Source organism: Convolutriloba macropyga, chromosome 13 (genome assembly GCF_964194025.1).
Source record: "Convolutriloba macropyga chromosome 13, txConMacr16.3, whole genome shotgun sequence".
Taxonomy (NCBI): Eukaryota; Metazoa; Xenacoelomorpha; order Acoela; family Convolutidae; genus Convolutriloba; species Convolutriloba macropyga.
The window spans coordinates 8479941-8500266 of NC_134480.1; the positions used below are offsets into that span (position 1 = coordinate 8479941).

Consider the following 20326-nt stretch of genomic DNA (forward strand, 5'->3'; position numbering starts at 1 on the left):
AGTCTGTTTTGTGACAACACTCACTGTATAGTCTGAGCTCATTGTGTCAGAATGGCCAGAGCAGATTCAGCATTAATTTATTAATGCCAGGATCCACATCAGAATGTGATTATCTATGCCCACAGAAAGATCAGTAAACTGAATACGCATGCCGAACTGACGTTCATCTTCACAGACTGAGTTTGTGATTTACACGGGTTTTACCATGTGCCAGCACTGTTTGTAATTGGTTTTCAATGTTTCAGTAATGAGATACTCTGTGATGTTGGTACGGGAACACAATTGCAGTGCATTTTTAAAAGCTCTCAATTGTGTAAGAACGAGCAAAAACCGACGAAGCAAAACCATAAACACTAAACCCTCAAATTTTCACCGCTCTTCATTGACTAAAATATCTTCTCATTTTTTAAACCTGAAAACAAACATTGCAAATGAGGTCCTTTTATATTCAAGATGCATTTTTATTGTAATTGGAAGTTCAATTTCTCACTTTCTTATTCCCATTCAAGCTCAGACCAAACTTCAATTATCCAGATTTCATCTCTGTCTCAGATATATACAAATTCATCTTAAAAAATTGATAGCGCACACGTTAGGTATCAATTGAATTAAAAGTTCTGAGACTGCAGTATGTGATTCTGAATACCTAAGATACAAACCATAAGATATTAAATGATTTTTTGACGAACATAGCGCGAGCTCAATGTGATAACCCGCGCCAAAATTTTAACGCTTAAACGCGTAATTATGAAAGGTTTGCGGTAACTTCATTGAAATTATGTAAGATCTAAGCTTAGAGCTTTGAAAATATATCATCTTATCATTATTTACATCTTATCATTTTTGCGTTGGTAAACGTAAATCTTGCATAATTTGCGTTGGTAAACTTAGATCTTACATAATTTTGCGTTGCAAAACGTAGACCTTACATGATTTTGCGCATTAATGTGTAGATCTTATTAAACGGTGCCTTTCCAGGCGTAGATCTTTGATGTTTTTGAAGTCTCAAAGAGTTGATCCTGCATAGTTTTTGCATTTCTATGCAATCAACGCTTTAGGTTTAGTTTTGATCTAACATAAATTAGCGTTTAATTTATCGTTCAAATTACATGCATTTAAGAGTTAGTTTTTGCGTTGATATTACATAAAATAAAAATAATGGTTAGTTTAGCGTTGATCTAAAAAATAATCGAAACTGAATGCTTGCGTTAATTGAATTTAGGGATTCCGTAGCCAATTTCTGAGTTTCATTTAATTAAAACTTCAATTTTTAACCTAGTTTTCTTCAGAGTTTTTAAGTATAAAATTTGTGCCCCGTGTGTAACGTAGATTAAACCAGGCTTTGCTTTCCTAAATCATCTTTCCAAAAGCACGTTTGGGTTTTTTTGTCGAAAATTTGTCTTAGAGAACAAAATTGGTCCTTTGTCGGGCTGCGATTGGTGCTGATTCGTAACCTTTCGGTTTTACAGATAAAAGGGATCCATTTCCAAAAATCTGTTAATGCGCAATCAGCTGGAAGCTTTGATCAGTTTATTTAGATAAAATAGAATAATTTCGTAGAATTCGTTTTGGTTTGCAAATTGTCGGAAAAAATAGATTTGCTAAAAAGCAGTTACTTTTTTATCGAGCGCGTGAAATATTGCAACCAATTTTCATTTTTAAGAAAAATAAATTTTGAGTGTATATTGCGTTTGATCCACCAAAAACTAGATCTATTTTCTCTTAGAAGTCAAAAACCAGCTGTTATTTTTTCCCTCATTGAAAACAATTTATCATTTATTGAAAAAAATTCACTGCAATCGGTCCAAAGGGATGCGCAAACACCCTTTCAAATCGTCATTTGTATTTCCCAATGGTCTAAAAATTAATTAGTTAGGATAATTAGTTATAATATAAGTTAGTTTTCCATACGGAAGTTTGCCAAGTTTCCTAATAACACATTCAAAACAAACTTTTTTGTGTAAAGAAGTTGGCAATCTTATGTTTATGTTGCTGCTGCTGGTTAGTTTCTAAAATGACAAAAAATCAACTTAAACATGATTTCGGCAAGCATACAATGATAATGTACAAAAATGCGGGGAAAAATTGAGCGCTGTAAATTTATGTCAACCAATGAGAAAGGTATTTGAGATAAGTTGCAAGTAGTGTTGAAGAGTGGTACGCATCACCGCAGTTTTTGTACATAGTTATGCGATGATTGCGGTGAAAGTGTTGGAAAATGTATGATCTAAGCTTAGATAAGCAATGTTATGTAACATCTTTGTTTGAGATACCATAGAATCCAGACCAAACAGAGCTCTGGTCCGTAGCCAGAATGCGCCAAACAACAATTCTTACAGTAGAGGCGCTACAAAAACGAATCTATGGGTGTTGTGTGCAATTGTGTTTCGTTTATGTCACTCCCACATTAAACAGGTATGGAGGCTGCTAGATCTATTTTGGTCTCAAACTTCGTGACTTCTGAGTTCATCCTTTGAAGTAAAATTTTTTCCGCTTACCTTTTGTAGGGTTCATCCTTCTTTTCTTTAACTTGAATTTATGGTTTTGATGAGAGTCACCACTCTTATGATTGAGTTTTTAATTTATTTTTAATATAAAATTTGTTTAAGCTAGCTAGAAAGTTGTTCAAATAGAAGTAAATTCTAATTCAAATTTCCCCAAAAGAGGGATCCCAATCAAAAAGATTTTTAGATCCAGCTTGCTAAAGAAAAAGTTAGGTTTTCGGACGGGTTTTTGTTGTTTGGCAAAACTTCGCTTGAAAAATTCTTCTTAGGCTATTCAAGAAGTGATTCTCATTGTGTGTGCGTGAGAGTGCATTTTAGCATGTTTTTAATGTTTGGTTTTGTCATCATTTATGTAGATAGATCTTCAAATTTCTTCAACGGTGACGAAGGAATTTGCTTTTTCAAGGACGTGCTAGGCCTTGAAAAAGTTGCCAAATCGTACCAAAAGCCATAAACTTAGTAAGAATTTGATATTTAATCACAGTTGTTTCAACTGGTGATTATTTTGTACATTAGGATACCCAAACGATGTTAAAATGCCCATGAAACTAGAAAAATTTTTACCCTCTTTCCAGAAAAGTATCAAGTCTCGGTTCTTTTCTGCCAAGAATTTATCAAGTCTGGGTGTACTCTTCTCAGAGTAACTTAAAATTGGACCTTCTTCTGGCTTAGAGACCCCATAATTGGTTTTTTGCGCAGACACCCCATGTTTTTAATTTTTCTCTATCAGTAGAAACCTCAGAGATCGGTTCTGAAGAGTTCATTCCGCAGCCTTGTATTTGATCTGATTAGACTCTGAATCAGGTCTGTGACCTTCTCTGATTTTTTTCTGAACCAGAGCTTATGTTCTCTATGGACATGGTACGGACGCGGCGCCGGTCAGAATATATGCAGGACGTAGAAACGTTTCTAGACTTTGTTGATGGACTGCGCTTTGCGATGTGTCGCCACCCAAGTCTTCATCAAGAATCTCCACTTGGTTGATAGCAAGCTTCAACTGTGTATTGCATTGCTGAATTTTGAACAATTATATTGAAAACTAGGACAACATCAATAATGAGGTTTCAACTTAAAACCACGCTCTGGTTGTAAATTACCGAAATTCATTGTCACTATCAAAATTGGGACAAAGATTTCAGTTCATTGCAAATCATTGGAAACAATAAGAATTCAAACTGAAAGAAGTAGACTCTAACATTAAGCATATATGACAAAACAGAGCACAGTGGGGGAAATAAATATTGGGGGGGGGGGTTCAAAGAGACCGGATCTTATTATTCCAACCCCTAATTGGGGGAAGAACTATATACTCATATGGGGTTTTTTGTTAAGTCAATTTTGACCGATGAAGAGAGTTGTGAGTGGTATCATTAAAAAAGCCTGTCCAGTGTAGAATATTGAATTGAAACGATTTTTTTATTTTTTTTATTTTTGTTTTCTATAGCGAGTTATCGTGGTTTAAAATTTTGTGAACATTAGACGGATTTGCCTTTATTTTACTCACATTTTCCGGTAATTTTGCGTAAAACTGTGTCAACTTCACTAAAATATGTATAAATTGCTAACAATAAAAGGGTTGATTTTTTTTTTGAGGACAAAAAGTATTGTTGACTATTTTGATTTAATTTTTTGGCTAAAATTTTGGCCAAATATTTCAAAATTTAGCTCTTTTTACAAAAAAATTGCCCGAAATTTGGTCCACTTGATTATATTTGCGGGAAGTACACACCCAAAAACAACTGAAACAATTTTTGTAAACTTCAGAGTGAACTAATCCTACTTCCAGTGGACGAAAGCTTCCTTAATCCACTCTGATTAAATTTGCCGGAGGTACACATCCAAAAATAACTAAAACAATCTTTGTAAACTACAGAGAGAGCAAATCCTACTTCCATTGAGAGTAGCCTGGAATTAAAAGGTTACCATTTTTTGCTAACTTTAGTTTATGATTATCAAAAGCGCAGTATTTATTTTTAAATCTTTTAACTAAAAATTATCTAGGTCTATAACATTAGAAACAATTGAGTGTTCTTAATGAACGAACATCAAAAACACGGTTGGTTTTGGTCCAATCTTGGACTGTTACAACCCAAAAACAATTCGGATTTTAATCAGTCGGTGGTTTTTTAAATATTTTTGAAGATAAAGGAAGAAAGAACAATTCATATCAAAGCTCTGTAATAGGTCCAATTGGCTTCCTCTTCAGTTTCAAATTAATGTATCTAGTTTCTTTACTCCAAAGACTCACCACAGGTCTCAAGCGATTAATTTGGACGAATAAAAGAACCTATATAATTATTTAATTTTGTAGCTCATGGCTTTCATGACTTTGAAAATAATTCTTTTCGAAAAAAAAACAAAATTATTACATAGTTTTGCCCTTTTTCTCTTTTTTTCTGATCGTTACCAATTCTCAATAACGAGAGGTACCATACCACATTAGTGCCGTTCGAGGAAAGCTCAATTAAACACATTTTGAGGGGCAAATTTTGGCTTTGCGGCTTCGACAGCGTTTTCTCGCAAGTATTAATTAAATTTTTTGTTGTCTCCGTTTTTTGATCTTTTTCTATACGCATACAAAAATTGAATATTGACAGGTCTTATTGCCCTCCTATAGAGTATGTAATCATAAACATTTTGGATGTTTCCAATTGCTATCTAATGGTTTTACGATTTATCACCTATTGGCTTTTGGCATGATTCCATTTGTCGATGTCCTACTAGCCAATTCCATTACGCATTTAATAATTCCATTTGGGGGTTGCAAATAATATGCACCCACTAAGCCGTGGGGGGGGGGGTGCACAAACGGAAAAGATCCAGCTTTTGAATTACTGTCTTGTTTAATTTTATAATATGGCCTAGTTGCCTTATTTGATCCAGGTACTTGAAAGTTTTAAATGCAATATCTTTATAATGAGAGATCTAGATTACCAGATAATCACATATGGAGTGCAAATGTTTTTTTTTGCCCAAAATTACAAATTATGATTTGCTATATATCAAGTTAGTATGTGAAAAATAGCAGGTGTACTTGGGGGCGTAATTTTTATATACTCATCAAGTTGGAGAGGAGGTGAAACTGAATTGATTTAACTTTAAAACTCCTGGCATTTCGAAACCTGTATTGTGTGTGCTTCTATTCATTAATAGAATTCGATTCATTGCAAACCAGAGGAACATTGTGACTTACTGAGAAAGAAGCAGACTTTAACATGGTCTCCAGCATAGGGATTGATTATTTAACTGAAAAAGTACCTCAGCTGTTTTCACGTTTTGTCACCGATTGGCTTTTGGCTCCCGGGCATTCTAGATGTTTCTGACCACAATCATATTTTTCTAAGTCTTGCTAGCCATTTCTCCTACGCAATATTTGCCGAGAAAGTTAAAAGATTTAGTTTAGGATCTAAACTAATACTTTCATAATTTCTTTTTGCGATACTTGAAATAGGAACTTGAAAGTTTTAAAATTCCATAGGCCTACGATGCCAGATTCCCATTTTCCATTTTTTCCAATATAGATGGCAAAATTTAAAGTAACTTTTATGTCTACCTCGATGTTTTATTGCCCCAAAACTTACAATTTATGTTCTGTTATATAGCATTTAGCACGTTACTATTGAAAAAATGTAACCGGGGAGTAAATATTTTATACCCAACAGGCTGAAGGGGCAAAACAGAGTAGATATGTTTTAAAAAAACTGGCATTTCAAAATTTGCAATGTGCATGCTTCACGTGAAGTTAGGTGACTCTGCTGAGTTCACTTCAAAATTACGGCTTAACATCTTGAACTACAACGCAGCTCCCGATAAACGCCAGTTCTTTCCATTAACTGCATCAGACACACGGATACCAAAACAAACAGATACAAACAGCTTAATGAAAAATATACTTCGCCTCGAAATTCAATTAACTCTCAATGGCAAACAACGACCATGTTGTAGTATTGATTATTTAACTCTTTTGCTATAACAAAGTTTGCATGACTTCTGGATTAAAAAATTGCCACCGTTCTGAATTTTGCAATGGATAGTTTTTCTTTTCTTGCCATCGCCGCAAATTGTCATTTGCAATAAACAGCGAAGAAGATTTGAAGCAAATAAAAGGAACACAAAAAATGTAGCCATCAAGAAGTGATCAAATTCCGAGGCAAAGCCAAGTTGTTGTATTAATTTGGGGGGGGGGGGGGGGAGAGAGAGAGAGAGAGAGAGAGAGAGAGAGAGAGAGAGAGAGAGAGAGTTCTTTTCATTTTTAGCCATTTTTTGCCAATTTTTTCTCGACACTCGTTATATAGCAGTTGTGGCGAGAAAAAAAAGTAACGGAAAGAGATAATCTAAAACCGTAGCAGAGTTTTGCCACTTTTTGAGTTTTTTTGAGTAATAATCTAGCGCTAGCAAGATTCTTCATTGGTACGTTATGCAACTATTGTTATCACAACAGTAGTTGATTCAGAAGCACTTTTTTAGGTGAACTTTTTGGTAATGTAACAAGAGTTGTTTGAAATCTGTTATTTAATTTTGAGCCAGTATTGGCATTCTGATTAATAGATCAACCATAACTGTTACCTGTATCTAAGTTGATAATTTCGCATTAACAAGCTGTATGCGTTTTAGCATTTAAACACAACCTATATGGTAATGTAAAGGCACTACATCGACTGAGAGCATTCCACCGTCCACGTTGCAGAATTGTTTGATACAAGATCAGTCTCTTTTTAGGTTCCTCTAAGGCTAGACCGTTCACATAAACATTCTGATTGCTTCTGCAGATATGATCAATAAATGAATATTACGAGAGAGTTGATATTATTATCCAGAAACTACTATCAAACGTACAAACACAGTGATCTTTTTAAAAAACTTGAAAAGCGCCAAGCCATATTTAAACAGAAAAAGTTTCTATCATTTTTTAAAAACCTTATGCGATTGCAACAGTTGCGCATCTTAGAACACTGTGTTACGATTAGAGTACAATATTCGGCATTATTCCGTTACTATATATTTAGAGAAACTAGAGCAAGAAAAATGTCATATCTTCGTATTATAACCTTATACGCAATGAGAAACCCAATTTTTCAGTCAATGAGTTTTGAACACCAATAAAGTTTTGGTTCATCTCTAAGTTTCTGGATGTTGATTAAAAGACTGTTTTTCCCTGTACACATACATTTATGTTTGTGTAGTTTTTTAAACGAATGAAGCCCCTATTGAGCCAATTAATTTACGTCAGTGAAGTATTGAACAAAAATCTTTTGCAAAGTACTTTGGAGTTGTAACTGATAAACTTTTGAAATTTGCTTAGCATGGGAAGTGTCTATTTGAAAAATTGAACAAATTCATAAGTTCGTTTTATCGTTTGAAAAAAATAACAACTTTTCACAATTATTGTTTTATTTAAAGGTGTATATACAAACGATAATTCAATATGGTGTGATTTTATATGGAATGGCGTGCAAGACAGTGCTAGATCCCCTAGAACCTAATTTAAAACTTTTAATTAGAACCATATGCGGTTTAGGAAAACACGACTCAATTCGTGCTCTGAGAGAAAAAAAATCAGAATTTGACAATTAAGGAGCTGCATTTGAAATTTTATAATTTTTAGTTCAGGAAAGTTTTGAGGAAAGAGAACCCGCTGGAGGAAATGAGTTCAATAATAAATTGTGTTGAACTTGAGAAGTTGTCAAAGAAGCGCTGAGGGGGATACAAACGGGAAAGATTGTGGCTGAACATGTTGAATCCTTAAATGTTTCTCAATAAACAACAGACGTTCTCAGTAAATCCGACGCAATTTACAAAATTAAAAATACCGAAATTTCTTGGAAGCCAACTTGACCTGACCAAGTTTTTAGAACCTTCTGACAACTGTAACTTCTGGCACTGTAATTTTTCGGTACTTTGAAACCTGCACGTCTGCCTGTTTTAAAATCTGATAAAATTAGCAAACAATATAGAGTATATCAACTGCTGACAACATTTTCAAAAAGAATCCAAAGATGTTGATGTAGGTTCTTAGTACCTTGTTTTGTCAAATATAGTCTCATTGAATCAAAATAACTCTTGTATATGCGGTTTGAAGCAGCAAAATTTGGTTCCAAACAATTTAGGTAATAGTTTAAAACAATTAAGGAAAAAACAATTTAAAAACAATATAAGAACAATTTAGGAAATGGTTCTTGGATACCTATGGCAGCTCGAACTCTCAGATCTGGTTTCTTGAAGTTCCCAGAATTGAATTGTAACTTATACTTTGTCTTCTGTTTGAGGTCTTTGAAGCTTTAACAACACGTTAGTTGACTTAAATTCATCTATCAGTTTTGCCAATATTTTTAGCAGCAGTAGTGAACCGTAATCAATAGTCAGAAACAACAATTAATTAGCCACAAAATCCGAGAATTAGGGGTAGAAAAAATAGCTAGGCACTAAAACCCTGAGGTATTTCAGTTCAGTTATTTATTTTGTAATTAAATCTTATAATTGCCCATGACAAACACATAATTATTGTAAAAATATTTTTTTCTTCGAATTTTTCTAAACTTATTGCCCTACTTAGTTGCCCTGCGTATTTTCACCTTCCAGCTAGCAAAATCTCAATTGTTTTCTTTCTTTTTCAAAGAAAACACAAACCACCCTTAGTTTCTTATTTGTTTAAAACACTCACGTGAACATTGTGAAATGTCGAAAATCTGCAGTGCCAGAAGTCAAAATGCCAGAAATTGCTACTTAGCCAGAAGTTGAATTACGTTGACTTTCGTCATTTTAAAACGTGCGCGTTTCGTGTTTTAAGCATGGTTAAGTGACTCTACAGAAGTCACTTCGGAATTCTAACTTAATATCTTGAACCGCTTCGCGGTTCTCGATAAACGCCAGAAGTTCTCAGTGACTTCAAGCAGAGTCATTTAACCTTTATTTAACTCCAATTTTCAAAATATGCTTAAGCAATAATCTTTGTCCCCTACAGACGTTGTGCCCATCATTTGGGTGACTAAGGTTTATGTTCTAATAAATAAGAGGAACCCAGGGTACGATTTCATTGGTCTATTAAACTTCGAGGCAGAGAGCATTGTTTCAAAGACTGAACTTGGAAGGAACTAAAAAAATAATTGTTTGCCCTTGCCCTAAACATAGAGTAATAATTGAGGACAATATTTGTAGGGCAAAAAGGATTGGACTTACTAACCTAATTATTGACACTTGAATCAAAACGCTATAAAAATTCGGCTGCTTCGCTAGTAGAGAAGGAGACTTCGATTTATTTCAAATCCTGTATATTTTTAAGAAGAAAACTTTCCTTTAACTAAACTTTAAAATTGTACTCTTGGCTTCAAATTCGAACGATATTCAACACTTTAGTTTCATTTGGATCTCTTAATACGATAGAACATAATTTTAGTCAACTTCGGGCAGCATGCTCAGCACCGAGCGCAAGCACACTGGTTTGAGGGCAATTTTGAGGTCTATAATTAGCACTAACTCCCCCTGGGAATCAATGCTTGCTTTAACACAGAGATGTTAATTTTCTATACTCGTTAAACACGTGTTAGACAACCCAGCGTACGATTTCAACGGTCACTAAGTCTTCGAGGCAGAGAGCTTAGTTTGAAAGATAGAACTTAGACTTAAAGAATTGAAAATCTTTTTTTTTGTCTAAAACTTAGACTTGATGAAGCGAAATTCAAGTTTTTTTCCTAAACATAGGCAATGAGTTTGGGACCAAAATTTAGAACTTCATTGAACGATTATTCATTGGGCGATTTTCATTGGGAAATCATAAATAAAAGGCCGATTATTTATAGCGGCTTGATTCAAGTGTAAAATCTAGATTTTTTAGTTTGAAAGGTTGAACTGAGACTTAAAGAAGTGAAATTCTATTTTCTTTTCTATACTTAGTGTCTTATAGGACACTATGTTTCGGACAAAAACATTAGAATTTCACTTCTTTAAGTCTCAGTTTAATCTTGCCAACTAGGAAATCTAGATTTTACACTTGATCCAAACCGCTACAAATAATCGACTGCTTCACTATCGGAGACGTAGACATTTGGTTTATTTCAACTCCTGTACATTGTTAGAGAGAAAATTTTTCTTTCAATAATCTCCAAAATTGTACTCTTAACTTCAATTTCAATCGAAATTCATCACATTCGTACCTTTTGGTTCTCTAAATACAACAAAAAATCTTAGTCCCCTCCGGCCTCGCGCCCCGCACTCGGGCGCAAGCGTGCTCGTCTCAGGGCACTAAGTCCTTCGAGCGACTAAGATTTTGTTCTAAAGTATACTTAGATTAATGGTCATCGACGTCTCAAGTTATTAAGGAACTGAAACGAGGAATCGAAACGATGGAAAACAGCAATGCCATTGGCCGTTGATAACTGGCGTCAAAAGCAATGATCTAATGTTCTTAATCCAATAGTTGACGTAATATGCAGTAATAATGACCATTTTGTTGTGAGCACTGTTGTATAAAAAAATACAAAACAGTTATAAAGTGCATCTCTAAACTGATTTTTTTTGAAAATTTTGATTAGCTGCGCCGCATCTTACCGAGTTGACAGAAATTAGCATTATTTATAAACAGCATTCTACTTTAATTGATTATATTTTGTTAAATATTTCTTAAAAAGTTACTGCACCGATTATCCATAGCCTCATTATGGTGAAGAAGGACGCAAAAAATTCTGTTACAGGTTAAGCAGCAATGCACCCTATCAGTCTATTTAAACCTGCTATTCAGTATAATGTTTTTGCCCAGTTTTTTAGCGGAGATCAGGTTGCTTAAAAACTCATCACTGTCTGCTGGAATTCTTTACGATCACTTTGACTTATTTTCAATGGTTTCAAGTTTTATAAGTCAAGCGCCCTAATTCCAATAATAACAAAAATTATTACAAAATTTCACCGCACCGAATTTTGTGGCAATTTAATGTAAGAAATGCGGTAAATAAGGTGAAAAAAAATAATTCATCACAGTTCACCGCATTTCTTACAAAAAGTCACCGCATTTTCTTTCCAAATTATGCTCAATCTCATTTAAGTTCACAAGAAATATCAAGAAAGTAAGTCACAGTTGACGCAGTGGAATAAGCAGGTGAAGGCAAGCAGGAGGACAGAGGTTCAAACCTTTGTGGGAAGCTTCTTTTTTGTAAAAATGTTGAGAACGCGGTGAAAATAAATAATTCACCGCGATTCACCGTATTCACCGCAAAAAGATGTAAGAAATACGCTGTAATTTTTTTTTTCACCGCATTTCACCGCATTTCTTACGAAAATCTACCGCCAAACCTCGACCCGGGATCTATTCCCTTCCCAACCCCCCCCCCCCCCCCCCAGCTTAATGAGCATAAATTTTTTATTACCCCCACGCGCACGTGCTATTTTCTTACATAGTAACGTGCTATATAACAACATATAATTTGTAACTGCCCGGGTTGAGGCCAAATGGTTATCTTGTAAGAACTTTCTGGCAGAAACATACAGGGCGACGCATCGCCTTGCAATTTTTTCTTCCAAAAACTTGCAAGTTACTTACAAGTTAACCATTCGCACACACACACATACCACGCACACACACACACACATACACACGCAAGGACACACACACATATACATACATAAACACACATACGCACTAAACCGTAAACAAAACGTTGCAACACATGAATGTAAACGGATGTTTGGGAAGAATAGAATCTGGAAAAGTGTGAATTAAAGTAAAAAAAATATAGTTTGAAAATGAAGGGCTACTAATTTATTTTGAGAAAATATTGATATGTGAATTTGAAAACTCAATCAAAGCCAATCGTTTGGGAAAATTTTAAAAAAGAGCGATCGTGAAGAAGCTAAATGAGATCTACAATTTTTTGACGGAATTGCAAAAGGAACTCTCTTGAATTGATAAGGTTAAGAAAGTAACCACTTAGGTCGAATTTTATTATGTTATCCAAACGCAGCAACTAACTCCCACGCGCTTTCTACGGTAAATGACTGAATGTTAAATTGAATTAACCAATAAGAGTTGTGCTCAACCGGAACGAACTTGCAAGAAACTTACAATTTAACCATTCGCCTTGCAAGTTCTTACAAGTTAACCATTCGACTTGCAAGTTCTTACAAGTTAACCATCTTTTGTAAGAAACTTGCAAGTTCTTACAAGTTATCCATTCGGTATGGACCCGGGTGGGGGTCATAAAAAACACTGGGGGGGAAACAAAATAGATCCAATTTTTCAGCCTACTCAAGGTTTTTTTTAAAGATGCTCTTTGGAAACGTACATAAATCAGAGCACGTAGTACAAAAAGGTTTTTCTTCCTAGTTTTCTTTAAAAAATAATGGACATTTCCTATTACAGCCCGTCCACCAAATTATAGCCCCCCTGATGGAATGTTTATATCATGTTTTGGGGAGCTTTAGTTTATTTTATCACTAAGCTTTTAAGATTTTACCCGGTTTTCGTTCAAATTTTCTGGGTTGTTGAATTTGGGGTCGTGTTGATGCGCTTGATCATCATCAATCAGGCCTCGGCCTGAGTAAGTACCTTAAGAACTTTCCCAAGCTGAGGCCGAGACTGAAGCCGGTGAGTTCATAGACGGTTTCAGACGGAAACTGCCCATATGTTCATATATTTCCAGACTTCCGTGCATTCATGTCCCGACTTTGTCTAAATTTCCATGATTTCCCTTTCTAGGGACACTGCATGGAGGGAGGGATAGTAAGGGTGCCAAGAAGACAAAGTGGGCACCAGCTAGCAAGGCCAGAGGATCCAAACAGCATTTGATGATGAGATCCGGAGCCAACGCCAGCACTGTTGACAGTTTGTTATAATTAGAAATGTTTCTTTTTAACCCCTAATTAACCCGTGACTACCCGGTCGAGGTTTTTTGTGTAAATTTTTGTAAGAAATGCGGTGAATGCGGTGAAATTTTGTATGAAATGCGGTGATTGCGGTGAATGCGGTGAAAATAAATATTTTACCGCATTTCACCGCATTTCTTACAAAAATTCACCGCATTTCTTACAAAGTTTCACCTTATCAACTTTTGTGGCAAATTAATGTAAGAATTGCGGTGAAAGCGGTGAATGCGGTGAAAAAAAATAATTCACCACATTTCACCGCATTTCTTACGAAAATTCACCGTCAAACCTCGACCCTGGTATATTATGTTTTTGCACTATAAATTGCATAGCGTGATAAAAAATGTGAGTAATCACTTAAAGTTGATATAAACAATTAAAAAGGAGTATAAACTAATGTCACACATGTTTAATAATCGCCCTCAGCTTCGCAGCCGGCTATTATAGCACTCCTATTTTTAAAATTCCAACAATTTGAATTGTATTGGGCGCCGTCTCTTTATTATAACGACTAGAAGAGGAGTATTGGTGAAGCGTCTTTTTAATCGATAATTTTTTGGAGTGTATTTAAAAGAGGAGTGTTGTGAGCTGACTTATCCGAATGTCGGCTTCTTTTATTTGTAGATTATACTAATAGGATAGATTCGATGGGATTGTTCTTTAGTATCAACTGATGGAGAACGAGATAAACAGTCGGCAACAATATTTTCTGAACCGGACAAATGGTGAATTTCATCTATATATTCAGCTATAAAAGAAATGTCTGGCTTGTCGACGACTCTGGTTATTGGACGCGCTAATTCGACGAAAAGTGCAAGCTATAGGTTTGTGGTCTGTGAAGACAACAGGTTTTCTGCTTTCTATGAGATAACGAAATTGAACAGTGGCAGCATAAGATGCAAGCAATTTTTTGTCGAATGTGCTATAATTGCGTTCTGCTTGACTTAAGCATCTAGAGAAAAAAGCTAGTGGTCGATTTTTGTCTGAACTAGATACCTCATGAAGAGCTGCACCAATGGCTGTTTCTTACGCATCAGTTGTTAATGACAAGGTAGTATCTGGTGATAAATGGTGAAGAAGTACTGATTTGCTCAAGGTCTGTTTAGGTTTACTGAAAGATTCTGAATGCTGGTGAAACCAATCATAAGTGGGTTCAATGGTATGCAAAACCAAATTGTTTTTGTTTTTTCTTTTTCTCTTTATCGATTGACTTTCATTAAGAAGTTGCTGTAAAGGCTCAATATTTTTTGGAATATTGTAAAATATGCTTCCAGTAAAACGAGAACATTCCCATTAATCTTCGGAGCTCTTTGTAGCTTTTCAGTTATTCTAAACCCATCAGACTCTCAATCTTTGAAGCAAGTCGTTGAATTCCTTCAGATGAAATTTCAAATCCTAAGAAATCGACAGTTGCTTGAAGCCATTTGCACTTGGTTAGGTTTACACGCAAGCCATATTCATTTAATCTTGTTAACAGGAGATCAACTGTTTCAAGATGTGACTCAATATCAAAGGATACTACCAATACGTCGTCTGTGTACACAAACACATCTTTTATATTCTGAACAACTTCGTGAATGAAACTTTGAAAAGTTTTGCCAGCATTTTTGAGACCAAATAGCATTCTGATAAATTCGAACAAACCAAAAGGTGTAGTTACGGTTGTCTTTTCTATGTCATCCGAGTGAATTAGTATCTGAAGGTATGCTTTGACCAAGTCAAGTTTGCTGAAAGTTGTTCTGCCATTAGGTTCAACCATTGAAAGTTGAGGCATTGGATAACTGTCTCTGACAGTTATGTGATTTAGAGATCTATAGTCACCGCAGGGTCTCCAATCGCCAATTTCTTTCTCCGGAACCATATGCAAAGGTGAGGAGTAAGGACTCTTGGATGGTCGTACTTTACCAAGCCATTGCATTTCATCAAAACCATTTTTGGCGATTTTTAATTTTTTGTAGTGTCAACTGTCTTGGTTTAGAGAAAACTGGTTTCACGGATGTTTCAATTCTGTGGACTGTTTTATGTTTTGCTTCGTCACCAAAATTAACGTCAACAAAAACATCTATCGTTTTTAATTGAAGAAAAGTCATTTTTAACAACCTGGAATGATAAGTGGCTGTAGTCAACTGGTGTTAAAGATTGTCTCGTTGAAATACCTGCTAAGTTGTCAATTAAGGTGAGGTTATCACAATTAACTGTTATTTTGAATTCATTCAGAAAGTCGAAGCCGAGAATATTGTCTTTTGTCATCTGCTACAAAGAATTTGAAAGGAAATATTCGTCGCAAAGAGGGAATTGAAATTGATAATGACATTCTGCCAACAATTTTTTAATTGCATCTCCATTGACTGTTCTAAAATTTGTTACAGTAGGAGTAACGAAGTTTGTATTAATAAAACTTGGCATAATTATTGAAGTCATTGAACCATTGTCTGCTATGAGATCAATAGAACTGTCTCCTAATTTCGCGGCTATGCGAATGCAAAGATTTCCCCCAGAAGTTGCCGCACACAAACTAGGGGTTACTAGTTTGACTGATTTGCTGGAGAATTTGGTCGAGACGTTGGCTGGATGTTTTTGGGCTTTTGTCCTGGCCACTGACACCAGGGTTTACATGATTTTGCTTTTTGAACAAAATAGAGATGATAACGACAAATGTTTGGCCTTTGACCTGCTTTGAAAGGTCTTTGTGTATTCTCGATTGACCTGTTAGACTTTGAGTTGTCAATAGCTTGGTGGCTTTTTGTTGAATGCTAATTGTACAACGATCTTGTTGGCATCGGTTGTGCTGAGGCTGCGAATACGTTTGGAGTAGGTGTGGCAACTATGATGTTTGGGTAGCTGTAAATGGTATCAGCTAATTTGGCAAATTGTTCAACGGGAAGTTCTAGTTGTGCTGAGAGTGCCGTTTTAAAAGAAATTGGGATTGCTTGCATTAACCTGTGCTTTATTATATCGTCATCTAAGGTCAAGTTGCATTCGGCAAGCTTTCTTTGAATTCTCATTAAGCACAATGAAGGTTTTTGGCTGTCCAATGAAATCACTCCCAGGGCTTCTTCAATCATTTCTTGTTTTGACTTCTGGAATATGCCGCAGATATGTTCTTTAATGTCACGATAATTGTCTATGCCCATTGGAAGATTGATTGCAACGTCTTCGGGAATTGCAGAAAGTATGTGATGAAATATTGCTTCATCATTTGTTATTCCGGCAAGGACAAAATGAGATTCCATTTGACGGAACCGTACTCCAGGATTTGACCTGTAGAAAACAGGAGGTTTCACAAAAACTCTTCCAACTTAGCCTCATGAAGCTATATGTTGTTGAGCGAGCAATACATTTGGATCAATTGCTCCAGCTAGAGTCTGGGATCCCTATGGAAATTGTCCCCCCATAACTGTACCTACCGAACCTCCAGCGTCACCCGAACCTGTACCTATACCTGTACCCGCCATATTAATACCTGTCATTACCATACCCGAACCTGTACCTACCAAACCCTGACCATTACCTACCAAACCTTGACCTGTACCTACCGAACCCGAACCTACCGTACCGAAACCCCCAAACCTGTACCTACCGGGCAACCCCTTGAACCATCCACCGCCGTAAAACCAGTAATGGGAAAAAATAATGGGGCCCCGGAAAGGAAACAAATTTAAGAAGTCGAGCAAAGGTAATGATCGACTCGAATTTTTTTGTAGTAAAACGATTAAGTTTGATTTTGATTATCGTGAGGGAAAAATAGGTAGTTAGCTTCCGTATTAGGCGTATGTAAATAGTTAAGGGTCACCATTGTAGGAGTAGGGGAAACCTAACTTATTATCCAGATACGCCTTTCCCTTTAAAACATTAGGTATATATTTTTACTGTAATGGAAGCATATCGAGAAATCAACTGTAATATAGAAAATCAACAAAGCTTATGAAGCTAAAACGTGGTCACATACAAATCATGACTTCTACATTTGCGATTTCATTTTGAACGCTTTGACTTTTCCTGATATGATTATACTTGATATAATGACCTCTAAATACTGCTGTGTCCTACAAATATTTAAGTAATGTAAATGCTCACCAGAGAAACCTGTGTTTCACTAGTAGGGAGTAATGCTGTAAAAATATTTGCCTCTAGCTAACGTTTAGTGTAACTCAGTACTGAATCAGGAGGCTTTTCAGAAACATTTCAGTACTGATTTAGAGTCTGTTTATGTCACATTTTGCTCTGATATTTTTTGATTCAGACTCTAATTTTTTTCTGATCCAGACTCTGAATCAGACTCTGAAATATTCTGGTTCAGACTCTGATTCAGACTCTGAATCAAAATGTGAATCACATTAGATTTTTGTCTGAGTTGAGTTAACTTCATAACTATATGCGTGAGCCAAGCTAGGTTCTACCATTGCTTTCGCTCTCAGGTCCCAAAAAAAATAATTTCAATCAATACCTGTAGAAATTGAAGAAATTTATGTAATAGGATGTCGGAAATTTTCTCAAGTCCAGCTAAAACTGTTTTTGAGATTTTTCAGTATGCTCTGTATGGCTTAAACCTTCCTCCTTTTTCCTTCCGGGCTGGGGACTTTTTATTTCACTTCCAGTGACAGAGTTACTGAAATGAACATTAAAACAAGACAAAACTAGGTAAAAAACATAATATAGCTCAAAGTTTTTCTGAAATAAAGAACTAACAGCAGAATAAAGAACATTTCGTAAAGCCTTATATTAAAACCTATAATAGAAAAAAAATGCAACTTTTTAAAGAAGGACAATCTTGTTTTCAAATGAACGTATTCTGACCAAATCTTTTGCAGGTTCACATTTCACATAGCCCATGCAGTAACCGAAGCTACTCAGTTAGGCAAAGCAAGGAAATTTTAGTATCAGCAAAATGTGGATAGGACCGTTAGTTTTTGTGAAGTAGTTCCCGAGATATTAACAGATGTTTGACGTGAACATCATTTTTTCTATCCGATTATTGTTTCATTTCTCCAAAATCGTTCAGTAAAAGCTCCAGTTATTTCCATTATAGTTCTTTCAACTTTGAATTCAGGCTGTTTTAATCAAAACGGTTCTGAGCCTCAAAAATGTTCTGAGTTTAAATATGTTTCCACAAAAAGTTGTTTAAAAAGCAATGAATTTAAAAAAAAGCGTTTAAATAACGGTTAATTAACCGATCAGACGTTTTTTTGTGTGAGTGTGCAGTGTTGTGAAAAACTTTTGATTTTCATTCTGATTCAGAGCTAATTCAGCAACGCATTCTGAATTTTGCTCTGATTCAGAGGGGTTTAAAAATCAATACAGAAACTATTCTGAAAATGTTCTGATTCAGTTCTGATGCTGACTCAATGTAAGGTACGGGTAACACAAATTTCACTATATGAACGTGTGGTTAAAGATAGTCATAAGGGACGGGTGGAGATTTATATTTTAGTTTTAATCCGATCTGATATCTGGTCGGAAATCCGATTTTGGAATGTTTCGAAGCTTTTGACGAATGTCTTGGTTTCTCAAAGACTTCATTCATCACAGTCATTTAACCTATAGTTCTCAAAGAAGTCAGTTTGCTTGTTCGCTTGTTTGTTACAGGAAATATGGCCGCAATTGCAGAGACGGAGACAGAGAAGCAAGAAGAGGAGCAAACAACTCGTGGTAATAGCCCGGATAGGGGTGGTGGCGAATCCGATCAAGGTAAAGCAGCCTAATAGCCTCTTCATGATAATTTTGTTTCTGCGTCTCAATCTGTAGTTTTTCAACCGAAGCCTGTTCTCAGTTGTGCTTTTCGATTAATTTGCTCATTTCAGACTGTGAGATTTTGCTCTTTTTTGGAAAATATGTGCACATTTAAAAAAAAATTTTGGTGATTTTTGCTGGCTTTTGGATTTCTGTTGTTTTGTGTTTTTTTTGTGTTGTAATCTTGCTCGATTATTGAAGCCGAAAAATATCTCAAGTTTATCTAGCTTTCCCTATTTTAGTGGCCTCAAGATCTGTTTTTTTCTTAAACGAAAAGGGTCAGATTCGAATTCTATGTTCTTTGTTTCTCTTTTCTTTGTTTTCAACTGTTTAAATACTAAAGTTTAATTTATATAAAGGAAATAAGTCTATAACGTTATGTTGCTGAACAGACATCGTCATTGTTTACTGTTTGATTCGAAGAGAATAATGAAGTCACAATCTTTTATAAAGCCGCAAATTGCTATCAGGGGCTGTAGTTCGTCTTCTGTTTGTTTTGGCCATTCAAAAACTGTGAAACTTAATTGGGGAGCAGTCTTTTGTTCAGATCTGTTTATTTACGCATTTTGTGGTTTTTTGAGATAGATTTAAGGTATGATTTTGGTCACCACGAAACATGAAGTCGAGCGAATAAGCGAGTGATTCGCGGCGCTAAACTTTTTCACTCTAATTTGGAAGCAGGGTAAGAAAAGGGTGACTGAACAGAAACTCAGTTTCTCACTAATATCTTTTTTCCACGTGCGACAAAATGAAATGGATTTTTTTTGTTTCTTTTCTCGAATTAAGTTCCCCAATCCGTTCATTGTACAACCTAGATCACTTTTTTTGTTTATTTTCAATTGAATGTGTTTGAGCTTTGAGCCATGAGATATCTTTTATGCTTTTTCCCACTTGGTCGTCAAGATGTTGTAACACTAATATCATTCAATCATGCCATTTGAAAGTAAATAAGTGCTTAATGTCATTAATCGTTCTTAGTGGACCGTGTTTTTTTATCATCAAATTAAACATTTCGTCACGAGGGCGTTAAATTACTTTAAAAATATCTTTTGCTGATTCCTGATCAACGAAAATTGTCAACTAATTGTGTGTGGCTAATTGAAGGTTGTTCTAGACAAGCTAATAAAAGCAGCAAATTTTAATCAAAATATTACATCTGAGAAGAAAACTTTCCCTTTCTCTTATCTTTTTGAGTTCCCTGATCTACAAAACTATGTTGGCTATTTTCTGGCAATATGCCA

At 35.4% G+C, this 20326-nt stretch overlaps 2 protein-coding genes across 2 annotated transcripts in view; one reads left to right on the top strand and one right to left on the bottom strand.

The window, feature by feature from the left end:
* Positions 1-20326, bottom strand: part of LOC142352294 (xaa-Pro dipeptidase-like) — a 453762-nt gene that overhangs the window by 145082 nt on the left and 288354 nt on the right. The window lies entirely within an intron of this gene.
* Positions 10949-20326, top strand: part of LOC142352117 (uncharacterized) — a 29226-nt gene continuing 19848 nt past the window's right edge. Inside the window, exons 1-3 of the mRNA XM_075404488.1 lie at positions 10949-11191; positions 13189-13314; positions 18942-19043. Of these exons, the coding sequence (XP_075260603.1) occupies positions 11158-11191; positions 13189-13314; positions 18942-19043 (262 nt within the window). The 5' untranslated portion in view covers positions 10949-11157. The remainder of the gene's footprint in view (positions 11192-13188; positions 13315-18941; positions 19044-20326) is intronic.